Below are 14,988 nucleotides of genomic sequence, written 5' to 3' on the forward strand. Positions count from 1 at the left end.
AAAGTAAATCGTACTTGCTGTCATCAGAGGGAAGAGGTAACAGGTAATGAGGAGATGGAGTGAGTATTTCATAGGACTGTCAAATGTGCTTGATGACAGGGTGGCAGATGCAGGGTGTTTGAGTCAGGGAGGTATGCGAAGTGAGAGAGTAATGGAAAATGCTTAGTGAAAAGAGAAGAGCTGATAAAAGCCTAGCATAAGATGATATATGCAGTTGAAATTCTTCAAAATGGAGGCAACTGTGTTTTTGATTGGTTAGTTAAAATTTTCATTACATGGATGGATCATGGTGAGGAGGACGAAGTAGAGTGTTGGAACAAAGGAGGTATAAATTGCTTACACAGTAAGTTGTATGTTATTGAAAGGGTAAAGGGATGTACAGAGCATCAAATTAGGAAGAAAAAAATGTGGTTTCAAGAGTGGTAGAGGATGTGTGGATCAGGTGTTTGCTTTGAAAATGAGAGAAAAAAATGGAGAAACAGAAGAATAAAGTAGTATTTATGAATCGAGAAAACATATGACAAAGTTGGTAGAGGTGCCTTGTGGAAGGTTTCACATGTATATGGGAAGAGAGGAAAGGTACGAGAAGTTGAGTTTTTATCAAGAGTGTAAGGCATGTGTACGAGTAAGAAGAAAGGAAAGCGAGGGGTTCCAGGTGAAGGTTGGTCTGTGGAAGGGATGTGTTATGTTTATGGAGGAGGATAGGAAGATAAATGCAAGGGTCTTGCACAGAGGGGCAAGCATGCAGTTTATAGGGGTGAAATGGCCTATCATCACACATCCTTATCTATAGCCCATGCCTCTTATCCTTTTAATATCGTTAGGACCACTCATCAGAGAATTAAATGGGTGAATCATTGAAGCACACAGGATACTGTTGCCCAGCACAAGAAAAGTGCCTAATATTATTTTTATCTATCCCTCAGGTGAAGTGGCTGTACAATAACTACGTAAAGGACGTGCCTCCCTACAAAGACCAAGTGCCTGAATACCCTGCGTAAGTTTCAGTGATTGTGCAGTCAGCTGAAAGCTGTTCTCTTTGGTACCTTTGTCTTAAAAGATGCCAGTGCCAGGCTGGTGCCTTTCCTCCATCTGGTGTTCACTGCCCAGTTGGTGCATGTATAAAAGATTAAGCTTATGTCTCAGATGAAACTCAAGTTCCAGCTTGTGCTCTTATCTAGTAAATACCTTTATATAAATCAAACTCTTTCCCAACTTGATCCTGTATCTTTGCTAGTCATGTTTCCATGCAAGAACCCTGGTGACAGTGTCCCAGCAGAAGGCCATCTCATAGCTAGGTGTTCTTGTTCTGTCTGGTGCTTTGTTGCTGTCTCCCGCGTTTGCAAGGTAGTGCAAGGAAACAGACGAAAGAATGGCCCAACCCACCCACATACACATGTATATACATGCACGTCCACACATGCGAATATACATACCTATACATCTCAATGTACACATATGTATACACAACAGACATATACATATATACACATGTACATAATTCATACTGTCTGCCTTTATTTATTCCCATCGCCACCCCTCCACACAGGGAATAACAACCCCCTCCCCCCTCATGTGTGCGAGGTAGCGCTAGGAAACGACAACAAAGGCCCCATACGTTCACACTCGGTCTCTATCTGTCATGTAATAATGCACCGAAACCACAGCTCCCTTTCCACATCCAGGCCCCACAGAACTTTCCATGGTTTACCCCAGACGCTTCACATGCCCTGGTTCAATCCATTGACAGCACATCGACCCCAGTATACCACATCATTCCAATTCACTCTATTCCTTGCACGCCTTTCACCCTCCTGTGTATATATATGCGTACATTGAGATGCATAGGTATGTATATTTGCGTGGGTCTATGTATATACATGTGTATGTGGGTGGGTTGAGCCATTTCTTTCGTCTCTTTCCTTGCGCTACCTCGCTAATGCAGGAGACAGTGACAAAGCAAAATGAAAAAATAAAATGAATATATATATATATATATATATATATATATATATATATATATATATATATATATATATATAATGAAGGAACAGAGGAGGTGGCCAAGTGAGGATATTCCCTCAAAGGCTCAGTCCTCCGTTCTTAACGCTACCTTGCTAACGTGGGAAATGGCGAATAGTATGAAAAAAAAAATATATTTTTATTGTACTTGATCGCCGTTTCCAGCTTCAGTGAGGTAGCGCCAGAAAACAAAGAATGGTGCATCCACTCATATACACACACACACACACACACACACACATATATATATATATATATATATATATATATATATATATATATATATATATATATATATAAATGCCCACACATGCACATATATATATATATATATATATATATATATATATATATCATTTTTTTTTTTTTTTTTTTTTTTTTCATACTTTGTCGCTGTGTCCCGCGTTTGCGAGGTAGCGCAAGGAAACAGACGAAAGAAATGGCCCAACCCTCCCCATACACATGTACATACACACGTCCACACACGCAAATATACATACCTACACAGCTTTCCATGGTTTACCCCGGACGCTTCACATGCCTTGATTCAATCCACTGACAGCACGTCAACCCCTGTATACCACATCGCTCCAATTCACTCTATTCCTTGCCCTCCTTTCACCCTCCTGCATGTTCAGGCCCCGATCACACAAAATCCTTTTCACTCCATCTTTCCACCTCCAATTTGGTCTCCCTCTTCTCCTCGTTCCCTCCACCTCCGACACATATATCCTCTTGGTCAATCTTTCCTCACTCATTCTCTCCATGTGCCCAAACCATTTCAAAACACCCTCTTCTGCTCTCTCAACCACGCTCTTTTTATTTCCACACATCTCTCTTACCCTTACGTTACTTACTCGATCAAACCACCTCACACCACACATTGTCCTCAAACATCTCATTTCCAGCACATCCATCCTCCTGCGCACAACTCTATCCATAGCCCACGCCTCGCAACCATACAACATTGTTGGAACCACTATTCCTTCATATATATATATATATATATATATATATATATATATATATTTTTTTTTTTTTTTTTTTTTTTTTTTTCATACTATTCGCCATTTCCCGCATTAGCGAGGTAGCGTTAAGAACAGAGGACTGGGCCTTTGAGGGAATATCCTCATATGGCCCCCTTCTCTGTTCCTTCTTTTGGAAAAAAAAAAAAATATATATATATATATATATATATATATATATATATATATATATATATATATCCACAAATACATACATGTACATACACATGTACATATTCATACTTGCTTGCCTTCATCCATTCATGGTGCTACCCTGCCCCACAGGGAGCAGAGAAGGAGGCCAAGTAAGGATAATCCCTCTGAGGCTGTCCTCTGTTCTTAATGCCACCTCATTAACGCGGGAAATGGCAAATACGAATAGAATACCAAATTGTTCCAATTCACTCTATTCCTTGCACTCCTTTCACCGTCCTGTATGTTCAAGCCCCAATTGCTTAAAAAATCTTTCACTCCCATGATTTCCTCTGGCTACCTTTCCTTAGCTTGTACTCATGCCCCAACTCGTGTCTGTACTCCACCTGGAGCCCTTGTTCTAGATGAAGTGCATTTCCCAACAAAGTTTTACCCTTGCCTCCACCAAGAAATAACCAGGCATCCTACCAGTGACCCTGCTCAAAGCTTTTACATTAAAAGTCTCTCTTTAGCATTCCTATCAATTAATTCATAGTCCAGAAAAGATTGTCTATCATCATCCCCACTCACCTACATATGTACTGTATGTACCTCTTTTTGAAACAAGTATTCCAAATCATGCCTCAAACTTGTACCTTTAACTGCCACATCATCTTCCTTGCATCAAAACTGTTGATGCTCTTGCTCAGCTCCTCCAAAAACACTCGCCTCTCTTCCCTGCTTCTGTTGATGCCAAGAGCATAAGCTCTATCTTGTAATCCACTTTCTTTTTCATTTCACATTTACCTATTTATCCCCGATGCCCAGCAACTGTAATCCTGACAAACACATGCAAGTGTTTAGAGACTAACTCTGTAAAGTAGAAAGGTTATAGGCTGAGTCTGTCTTTCTGCATTCATCATCTTCATATGTAAAAACATTTCAGCACACCCTGGTCAACTTTTTTAATCAGACTGCATTTCCTACCATACCTGTCTTTGTCCTTTGTTATACATCTAACCCTCCACACACCACATACTGTCCTCAGGCATTTCTTCTCCAATATGTCTACCCTCATACTTTCTGTTGCATTCAGGACCCACTAGGAATGCTGACATTCACACAATCATCTCCCCATGAACACATTTGTCCCTCCACATTCTCCTTAATGTGCTCAGGAACTTAACTCTACTAACCTCTAACTCCACTCCCACCAACTCCAACACAGATTCGTGTCAACCAGGTAGCTGTGAATTGTATTTGAAATCCTAATACTTTAGACTAGAGCAGCCATAAATGCTGTATCAGTCTCAACGACCTTAATATATGTTCAATTAATATCTGTTTTGATATTTCCTTTAGGTGGTTTGAGCCGTTTGTGATGCAGTGGCTGAACGAGAACGACGACGTGTCGCTCGAGTACCTCAACGGTGCCTTCCAAAGAGACAAAAAGGACGAGGTAACGTAATCTCCCAGCATAAGTAGCATAACTTATTTTGCTAGCATGAGAAGTGTTTTGTCTCAATACAGGTGTGTTGATTTGCTGGAACATTACATACAAATATCAGCCAATCAACAGACTGGTTGTAAATGGCATGCCTTTTATTAAAAGGAGGGTATTTCATGAGATAAATGCAATTATACTTATTCATAACCTCATGAAATTAGACATATGTAATAATTACTGACAACTCTCCCATAGCAAACATTCAACACAATACCAAATGTCAGATGATACACCAAACTGTTATTTCTTAATGTAGGATATGTGCACAACAATAGACAGAATATATTCTGTTATGCTAGATCCAAGAAAATATACAAATGGTTGTCTATAATACATGGAATCCCTCCAAAGAAACGTACCATCTTCCCTTCCACAGTTCCCGCCCAGTTCAGAGAATTCGCTCTTCTCCAACTCTGTAGTAGATGTGTTCACTCAGCTGACACAGTGCTTTGGTGTCGTCTCTAAGCTTGAGTGTCCAGATCCAGAGATCTGGAAAAGATTCATGAAGAGATTTGCCAAGACAATTGTCAAGGTGCTCCTAGCTTATGCTGATATTTGTAAGAAAGAGTTTCCTAATTACGTCTGCGACGAGAAAAAGGTTAGTGCAAAAAGGTCATAGTTGGTTTTACATATTTTTTTATATATATTTCATTGCCATTTCCTGCATCATTGAAGTAGCACCAAGAACAGATGAAGAAAGCCCCCAATATATATATATATATATATATATATATATATATATATATATATATATATATATATATATATTTTTTTTTTTTTTTTTTTTTTTTTTTTTTTTTTTTTGCCGCTGTCTCCCGCGTTTGCGAGGTAGTGCAAGGAAACAGACGAAAGAAATGGCCCAACCCACCCCCATACACATGTATATACATACATCCACACACGCAAATATACATACCTACACAGCTTTCCATGGTTTACCCCAGACGCTTCACATGCCTTCATTCAATCCACTGACAGCACGTCAACCCCGGTATACCACATCGCTCCAATTCACTCTATTCCTTGCCCTCCTTTCACCCTCCTGCATGTTCAGGCCCCGATCACACAAAATCTTTTTCACTTCATCTTTCCACCTCCAATTTGGTCTCCCTCTTCTCCTCGTTCCCTCCACCTCCGACACATATATCCTCTTGGTCAATCTTTCCTCACTCATTCTCTCCATGTGCCCAAACCACTTCAAAACACCCTCTTCTGCTCTCTCAACCACGCTCTTTTTATTTCCACACATCTCTCTTACCCTTACGTTACTCACTCGATCAAACCACCTCACACCACACATTGTCCTCAAACATCTCATTTCCAGCACATCCATCCTCCTGCGCACAACTCTATCCATAGCCCACGCCTCGCAACCATACAGCATTGTTGGAACCACTATTCCTTCAAACATACCCATTTTTGCTTTCCGAGATAATGTTCTCGACTTCCACACATTCTTCAAGGCCCCCAGAATTTTCGCCCCCTCCCCCACCCTATGATCCACTTCCGCTTCCATGGTTCCATCCGCTGCCAGATCCACTCCCAGATATCTAAAACACTTCACTTCCTCCAGTTTTTCTCCATTCAAACTCGCCTCCCAATTGACTTGACCCTCAACCCTACTGTACCTAATAACCTTGCTCTTATTCACATTTACTCTTAACTTTCTTCTTCCACACACTTTACCAAACTCAGTCACCAGCTTCTGCAGTTTCTCACATGAATCAGCCACCAGCGCTGTATCATCAGCGAACAACAACTGACTCACTTCCCAAGCTCTCTCATCCCCAACAGACTTCATACTTGCCCCTCTTTCCAAAACTCTTGCATTTACCTCCCTAACAACCCCATCCATAAACAAATTAAACAACCATGGAGACATCACACACCCCTGCCGCAAACCTACATTCACTGATAACCAATCACTTTCCTCTCTTCCTACACATACACATGCCTTACATCCTCGATAAAAACTTTTCACTGCTTCTAACAACTTTCCTCCCACACCATATATTCTTAATACCTTCCACAGAGCATCTCTATCAACTCTATCATATGCCTTCTCCAGATCCATAAATACTACATACAAATCCATTTGCTTTTCTAAGTATTTCTCACATACATTCTTCAAAGCAAACACCTGATCCACACATCCTCTACCACTTCTGAAACCACACTGCTCTTCCCCAATCTGATGCTCTGTACATGCCTTCACCCTCTCAATCAATACCCTCCCATATAATTTACCAGGAATACTCAACGAACTTATACCTCTGTAATTTGAGCACTCACTCTTATCCCCTTTGCCTTTGTACAATGGCACTATGCACGCATTCCGCCAATCCTCAGGCACCTCACCATGAGTCATACATACATTAAATAACCTTACCAACCAGTCAACAATACAGTCACCCCCTTTTTTAATAAATTCCACTGCAATACCATCCAAACCTGCTGCCTTGCCGGCTTTCATCTTCCGCAAAGCTTTCACTACCTCTTCTCTGTTTACCAAATCATTTTCCCTAACCCTCTCACTTTGCACACCACCTCGACCAAAACACCCTATATCTGCCACTCTATCATCAAACACATTCAACAAACCTTCAAAATACTCACTCCATCTCCTTCTCACATCACCACTACTTGTTATGAATGGGATGTTGATGTATTTAGGGAATCAGTGATGGATTGCGCAAAAGATGCTTGTGCATGAGAAGAGTGGGAGGTGGGTTGATTAGAAAGGGTAGTGAGTGGTGGGATGAAGAAGTAAGAGTATTAGTGAAAGAGAAGAGAGAGGCATTTGGACGATTTTTGCAGGGAAAAAATGCAATTGAGTGGGAGATGTATAAAAGTAAGAGACAGGAGGTCAAGAGAAAGGTGCAAGAGGTGAAAAAAAGGGCAAATGAGAGTTGGGGTGAGAGAGTATCATTAAATTTTAGGGAGAATAAAAAGATGTTCTGGAAGGAGGTAAATAAAGTGCGTAAGACAAGGGAGCAAATGGGAACTTCAGTGAAGGGCGCATATATATATATATTTTTTTTTTTCCAAACTATTCGCCATTTCCCGCGTTAGCGAGGTAGCGTTAAGAACAGAGAACTGGGCCACTGAGGGAATATCCTCACCTGGCCCCCTTCTCTGTTCCTTCTTTTGGAAAATTAAAAAAAATTGAGAGGGGAGGATTTCCAGCCCCCCGCTCCCTCCCCTTTTAGTCGCCTTCTACGACACGCAGGGAATACGTGGGAAGTATTCTTTCTCCCCTATATATATATATATATATATATATATATATATATATATATATATATATCCATGGGGGTAAGGGAGAAAGAATACTTCCCACGTATTCCTTGCATGTTGTAGGTGACTAAAGGGGGAGGGAGCTGGGGGCTGTAAATCCTACCCTCCCATTTTTAATTTTTCAAAAGAAGGAACAATGAATGGAGCCAAGTGAAGATGTTCCCTCTGAGGCTCAGTCCTCTGTTCTTAATGCTACCTCGCTAATGTGGGAAATGGTGAATATGTATGGAAGAAAGAAAGAAAGAAAGAATATACATATATGTGTGTGGTGTGAGGTGGTTTGATCGAGTATGCAATGAAAGGGTAGAAATGTGTAGAAAGAAAAAGAGTGTGCTTGAGAAAGCAGAAGAGGGTGTGCTGAAATGGTTTGGACATATGGAAAGAATGAATAAGGAAAGAATGACTATTTTAAGGTTCCAGACACAAACAAAAGTCCACATCACGGATCAAGGCTGGGCGTAAATTGAAATGTAAAAAGGTTAATGAAAGAGAGAAGGAAGAGTTGAAAAAAAAGCTTTTCTGAATTTTGGAGGAAGTGAAAAACCTGTCTTCAAAACAATTACTTCATGCTCATGTGGTTCATTCTATCTTAATGAGGAATTAATGGCCCAAAGACTATCTCTAGCAGGTAATCAATGTGAGGCATAAGAGCATGCATACTATGGACTTGTTTTTCCTTTCATGTTATATTGGTAACTAATACTGGGATCTTTTCTCAGTGCTGAGCATATTTGCTTGTGACGAGGTATCTCAGCATACCAGTAAAGTGCGTCTTCCAACTTAAAATTTTCATGCATGGACAAAATTACAGAGCCCACATGATTGCATGCCACTGTCAAAGTGCAGATCCCACAATAATCATCAATAAAGGGTAAAGGAGGGTAAAAGAAAGGGCTTTGACTTCACTGGGATTATTCCAAGTAGAGCTAAAAAGAGTCTCTGGTGTTGATGTGAAGAAAGTAATGCTTTGTGGCAGGAGGTCATGTAGTCAGTTATGTATTGTTGGTGGAAAAAATATGCAAAACATTAAACAAAGTTACAGAGAGTAATGCACTTTTGAGATAGACCATTCCAAAACTGGGATACAAAGGAAGGACTCTTTATGTTTGTGTAAGAGCAAATACCACCCTTGGTGTGGACATGATGGTTGAGATCATAGTTTGAGATTTGATAGTGTAGAGAGGAGGCAGCTGGACACAGTTGGGTTTCACAGAGAAGTATCAGTGAAGGAGGAATCCTGTTGTTCAAAAGAGATGAGATTGGAATTAACAGTATAAATGTTGAAATGGAAAGAAGTTTTTCCATGTATGAAAATTTTGCTGTATGTCCTACTCTGAACTTTTGTAATGATAATCTTGGTGCATTTTATTTTCATTCTGAATCCTGGTAAAATCGTTTGTTTTCTTATTCCTTCTTTTATTACTCATTGGTATATATTGGTAGCATGGACCTAAAATGACAACAGTTTTATTTCCTTGTATAATTCCAACAGAATCCTCCTCTTTTAAATCTCTTTGCTCTGATATGTGTGGTATGAAGCAACCTGTATTGAGAAGTGTCCAATCTTCTTTGGAGGAAAACCTCACTGGTAATTCTTCTATGTTGATACTTTATGATTTTTCCATGTTCGGGTTGTGCATCCAGATAAACAGCATTTAGCAGCTCGGATATTTTATGGTGTTTTCATGTGCAGGCATGCATCCTGATGAACAACATTCAGCAGCTTAGAGTTCAGTTGGAAAAGATGTATGAGAAAATGGGTGGGGAAAAACTAGAAGAAGATGTTGCCACAATCCTTAACGAGCTGCAGGCATCCCTTAACACCGTCCTGGATGAACTTGCCCACAAATTTGCTAAGAGGTCTGTAACATACTTGAATGTTGATGTAAGTAGTTCATGCCCATTTTTATTTACTGATTTGCTTTCCAGATGAATATAATCATCAGCAAATTGTAAAAATATAAAAATGTTGCCTTGTAATTTGAGTTGATCAAAAAAGTCTCTTTAGAACATACTTACTGTCAGTACGTTAAAGCATATGAGTCTTGAAGTTGATTGAGTGGTCTTTTAACTATGGTTATTCATTGATGAACTTCATTGGAGGTAATTGTAATAAACTTCATGTTGTCTTCAGTTTGGAGGGCCGCATTGCCTTAAAAGTGAAAGAAATGGGTGACAAACTAGCGGCAGTAAAGGGTACAGGTCAGGTGCAGCCATCACAACGTAATGCCGTCAGCTTGGAAGCTGATGAGGTACTGGTGCCTTTGATGGACTTATTGGAGGACTCCCTCTCCCTATATGCCCAGTCCTGTGAGAAGACAGTGCTGAAGCGACTCTTGAAGGAGCTGTGGAAGATTGTCATGACCACAATGGAGAAGACTGTTGTACTGCCTCCCATGACTGATAAGGCGGTAAGATTTACCTTGCTGTTCTCTTTCCCTCAAAATTTACATTTTTCTTTTATTTCCTGTTACCTATACATTTCACTGTTTTTCTGAGGATACTATAGTCTTACCATATGAAATATGTTTGTGTTCAAGGAAAAAACTTTTAAACCCAGCAGTCAAAGTGCATTCATAAACCGAATGTTTTCGTATTTATAGCAGTCAATTGTTTAAGTGTATTGAATATTATTGCAATCAATTGAGATATCAGTTTTAATCGAAACAAAGGCATCCTCCACTTACTCTTATTTGATAGTCAGTTTATAACCAGCTGTTTAGCAAAACAGTCCAGAAAATTTCCCTAGATATAAGTAACTTACTTTTTAATAAGATGGGTGGTACTGGCTCTTTTCACTTAAAACTCTTGTTATATTTGGTGATGTCTGGCTGATTGCACATCAGAGCTTTCCCTCCACCTTATACTTAAAATGTTTTGTTGCTCTCTCTTGATCCCAACCAGTGCTGAAAATTCTGTCATGCTAATACTTCAGTGGAAAGGGGATAATGATTTGAAGGGCTCTTTGGCTTACATTCTGGTGCAAGATATGGAAAGCCGTCCTTCATTACAGAATCAAACTTCAGTTCAAGAAACTGCTCTTGCAGTTTCAGGAATGTCCCCAGCAGTAGTGGAGAAGGGATCTTTGGAAAGTTTGAATTTCAAACTGCATTCACTGAAGCCAGAAATATTGATGAGATTCATCCTATAGAACTTAAAAGGTGATTCTCAATCTCAGTTTTAAGGCCATCATTTAAGTTTTTGTTGCTTAAAAACCTTGTCAAGATGAGAAAAAGATGCTGTGGAGTCCTCGGTTTGATGCAACACTTCTACCACTGCAGCCTGGTAATGAATATACAAATTGCATCATAATTGCCTCTGTTACAGCTTAAGGCTGAGGATTAAAGACCTTAAAAACATTGGCATTGATAAGCTAAGATCCTCTGCATTAAAGATGATGAGGTAGCCATTTTCTGTACTTTAAAACAAACATCATCTCTCTTCTCAGATCATACAAACAATCCAAAATGTTGTGCTTTGGAAGCCAACACATGTTAATATGGAACGGTAGTCTAGCACTCTGCTCCAAAATCACAAAACAATTGCACAAACAGTTGGATGTTCAGGTTGCTATGTTTTATGTGGTTTTCAATTTTTATCATGATCTTCAGATATTCTTTGTGTTTAATGGGAAATGTCTTTGCTGCCAGAGCCCTTAAATGTAATATGCATTGTTGAAAGCAAAGGGATTCTTCTCCTTGACCTGGATGGTGAAGTCAGAGTACAATCCACCCATGGCTGAAGCTTCATCAGTACAAACACTATTCAGCAGTGAAACCATTGTCAACTTTTATATTCGTATCCAAAAAGCAGAGAAATAACATTTTCTTCCACCATCTGAAATCTTGTGCATCTGCATAAACATTTAGCTAAGAGCACTGAGCAGTGTCTGATTTCATTAAACTGAATGGCAAAGACCGGGTATGACTTGACCTTCACATTTATCACACTGAGGCTTATCAGCGATCAGTGTGAAGTTGCATTGTGATATATGTGCCAACTTCTGGTGGTACACCTCTTGAATTAGCTATTTGCACCACACAAAATTCTTATTTTCATATGGAATTCACCAATGTTATGTGGCTTTATCACCTTGGCTATCATGAGGAGTAATTCACATGTGCTTCCACAACCATTTCTCTGATCAAAAGGATGTGCTTCTATCCAACTTCATTCCCTCATGGCTTTATATCTTGGCAACAGAGTACAGTCTTCATTCCCTCTTGGCTTTATCTCTTGGCCTCAGAGTAATCTTTAGAAAAAGTCAAGACATTTACTACTTTTAATAAGGCTTTCATGTATCAGGTTTCATATGCTGAACAAATCCCATTACTTGCTTACGGTTGGGATGGCATATTGACTGACATCATGGTACAGTCTTAGAGGTCACATGACATAATTTGCTGCCTTAGACAGCCTATGGTATTGAGAGTATAGGGATGCAACATTTGCTTGCGGTCCTGGTGTTTAGTGATATTTATGTATATCTGTTCTGGGTGATACTTTGGATCCTAAGAAGTTGTACAAGAGCAGGTCCATTTCCTTGATTGGGAGCAAGAATAATGTCTACAAGCAAAATTTATATACAGGCAGGGCTGAGTTCATCACTCACCTTTGTGGCCTTATTCCCACACTTTATAGTGTGATGTGCTGAAACATCTACAAAACTGATGCATGTTTAATTATTAAAATGGAAGTAGTAGAAAAAATGTATTCCTGATTTCAACTTAAAAACTGTCATTTTGAGGGTTGAAAGGAAACCATACTTAACCCTTTGTAGACTGATGAATTTACTTGGTACTGATAGATTAAGATGTGTGGTTACAGTACATCTTTTGCACTTAAATTTTGAATGGATGAATGTGGTTCAGGGAAGAAAAGTTGCAAGACATCATTATCTTCATTAGTAAATGCCCCTAGGCAGAACTGACCAGTTACCATGTAAGAACTATTGTACCAATATCTAGACAGTGCAAGCAAGAAACTTGCTAGGCTCTTTAGATCTCGATTATCCAAGAGATGAGTGTAATGGAAGGTATTATACGATATAAAGAACTTGGACCTGACAGTGATGAAGGGGATCTACAAACTGATAGTGAAAATTATATTGGTTCTAAACTCAAGAAGTAAATAATGAGTCTGATTACAATATTGGGGTTGAGAAAACACCTCCCCTGCACCCATGAGTGAACAAAGTGTTGTGCTGTGGAATTTGGCTCATAAGAAAAATCATGTTCCAAATATATGGATTTTGTAGTCATACAATCAAGAGCTGCATGTCTTATGAAGAACTGCATTGCCAGTTACTGTTTTTATTTTCTTTTTTATCAAACATGCATTCCTAAACTCAGACACCCACCTGCAGTTTCTCACTAATCTGCCACCCCATGTCATCAGTAAATAACAAATGAATTGCCTCCCAGGCTCACCCACCCCCAAGGTAAGAAACATCTTGTACCATCTCTATGCAGACAGTGCTTTTACATTTGATGGTGAAACATCCTTCCTCCAATTGAACCTGCACATGGGTGGTAAAGCATATGTATTAGTTTCCCTTGTGAGAATTTAGTAAATAGTGGTTGGAAAAAGTCTCTAAAAGCATGTATGGCATAAGAGTTTCCAAACCTAGCATGCTTGTTGTCTTTGAAAGTCCATAACTTTTTCTCATTATGAATTATGTGATGGTGTACATTCTTTGCCTAAGACTATGAGGTCACAGTATATGCATCAGAATTGCTGGTGGATGGTCCACTGGAAGCAGTATATTTTTGTGCTGGTTTGCTGGGATCGTCTTTATCAGTTTTCAGAGAAAGGCATCATTGAATCCTCACAGAATCAGAGATCTCGCATTTCTTTGTCTGTAGCAGGTATCTTCTTCATATTCATATTTCCCTGAAAAAAAAATGGAGTAAATTTAAAAGGATGCAGCAAAAGTTAAAGGGATGCACACACACACATGCTTGTCAGCTGGGTTGATGCCACTTCATCTCCTGTCATTATCTCTGATGAAAACATTGTTCTGAGGTCCCTTACATACCACGGTTTGGAATGTACATGCTTAGAATAATGCTTACATTTTACAAATCAAGCATCAAGTTTTGAGTATCCACAGTATCCCATGCATTAGTCAAATGTCATGTGGCTGTGGGCTGCTTGCAGGCCCGTCCAATAGGCCACCATTTCTAGGGAGAAGCAAGAGGAGTGCCATAACCAGGTGGTTTTACTAGTCAAGTGTCTAAGTAGCCTTTTGTATAGCATAGCTGGTTGGCTGCATTGTGGAAGTATGGATGTGCAGCATCAGTGATGATATACTTCATTTCCTTTTACTGTTATAGCGTAAGCATGTTTTTGAATCTAACATGCTTATCTTTTTTCTGAGGCAGTCAATATCAGACTTAAGGTATGTTTTTCAAGGGTACCCCTCTCCCTCATTTCCCCTATGCCCAGTGCTTTGCCAACCACAGTTTGCCAACCAGGAAATCTTCCTAGAATGTAACCCAAGTGGTTGACAAGAGACGAGTGTAAATCATAAATCATATTTTCATATACAGAGTAGTATTTCATGCAGTGTACATTCATAAATCATATCATATCCATGTCTTAACCTCGTTTATGGTAAAAGTGCAGAGAGAGAATAATCATTGTTGACACCAACATAGAGCAAGAACAATTGTTATCTAGTACTCTGCAAGAATGTAGCATGGGAGTGACTGAGACTGCATTTGTTTCTTTTTACCTTTGGCTCCATCAGATGGCAGCACATACTGTGGTCTAGATACCATTACGATATTCAAAGAAAACTTATTCACAAGAGGCTAAACTTATTGTAGAGTTTCTCATTGTCACAATTGAGGAAAATGATGCTCAGAGAGAAAGATTAGAACCACTGCACTTCATGGGTTAAATTTCAGAAAATCTTTTTCCCAAAAATGATTACGACAAGTTGATGTGGAAGTTAACAAGAATGATCAGATAGTTTTTTGTGCTGTGCAATTTTTGGTGTTA

The 14,988-nt window shown here is 39.4% G+C and overlaps 1 protein-coding gene across 12 annotated transcripts in view; it reads left to right on the forward strand.

Moving 5' to 3' along the window:
* The window catches only part of unc-13, an 820,923-nt gene that overhangs the window by 777,949 nt on the left and 27,986 nt on the right, over window positions 1-14,988 (forward strand). For all 12 annotated transcript variants that reach the window (XM_071690929.1, XM_071690930.1, XM_071690920.1 and 9 more), the window contains 5 exons: window positions 927-997; window positions 4,542-4,638; window positions 5,063-5,284; window positions 9,677-9,843; window positions 10,118-10,394. In XM_071690929.1, coding sequence (XP_071547030.1) covers window positions 927-997; window positions 4,542-4,638; window positions 5,063-5,284; window positions 9,677-9,843; window positions 10,118-10,394 — 834 coding nt within the window. The remainder of the gene's footprint in view (window positions 1-926; window positions 998-4,541; window positions 4,639-5,062; window positions 5,285-9,676; window positions 9,844-10,117; window positions 10,395-14,988) is intronic.

Source organism: Panulirus ornatus, chromosome 49, assembly GCF_036320965.1.
Source record: "Panulirus ornatus isolate Po-2019 chromosome 49, ASM3632096v1, whole genome shotgun sequence".
Taxonomy (NCBI): Eukaryota; Metazoa; Arthropoda; class Malacostraca; order Decapoda; family Palinuridae; genus Panulirus; species Panulirus ornatus.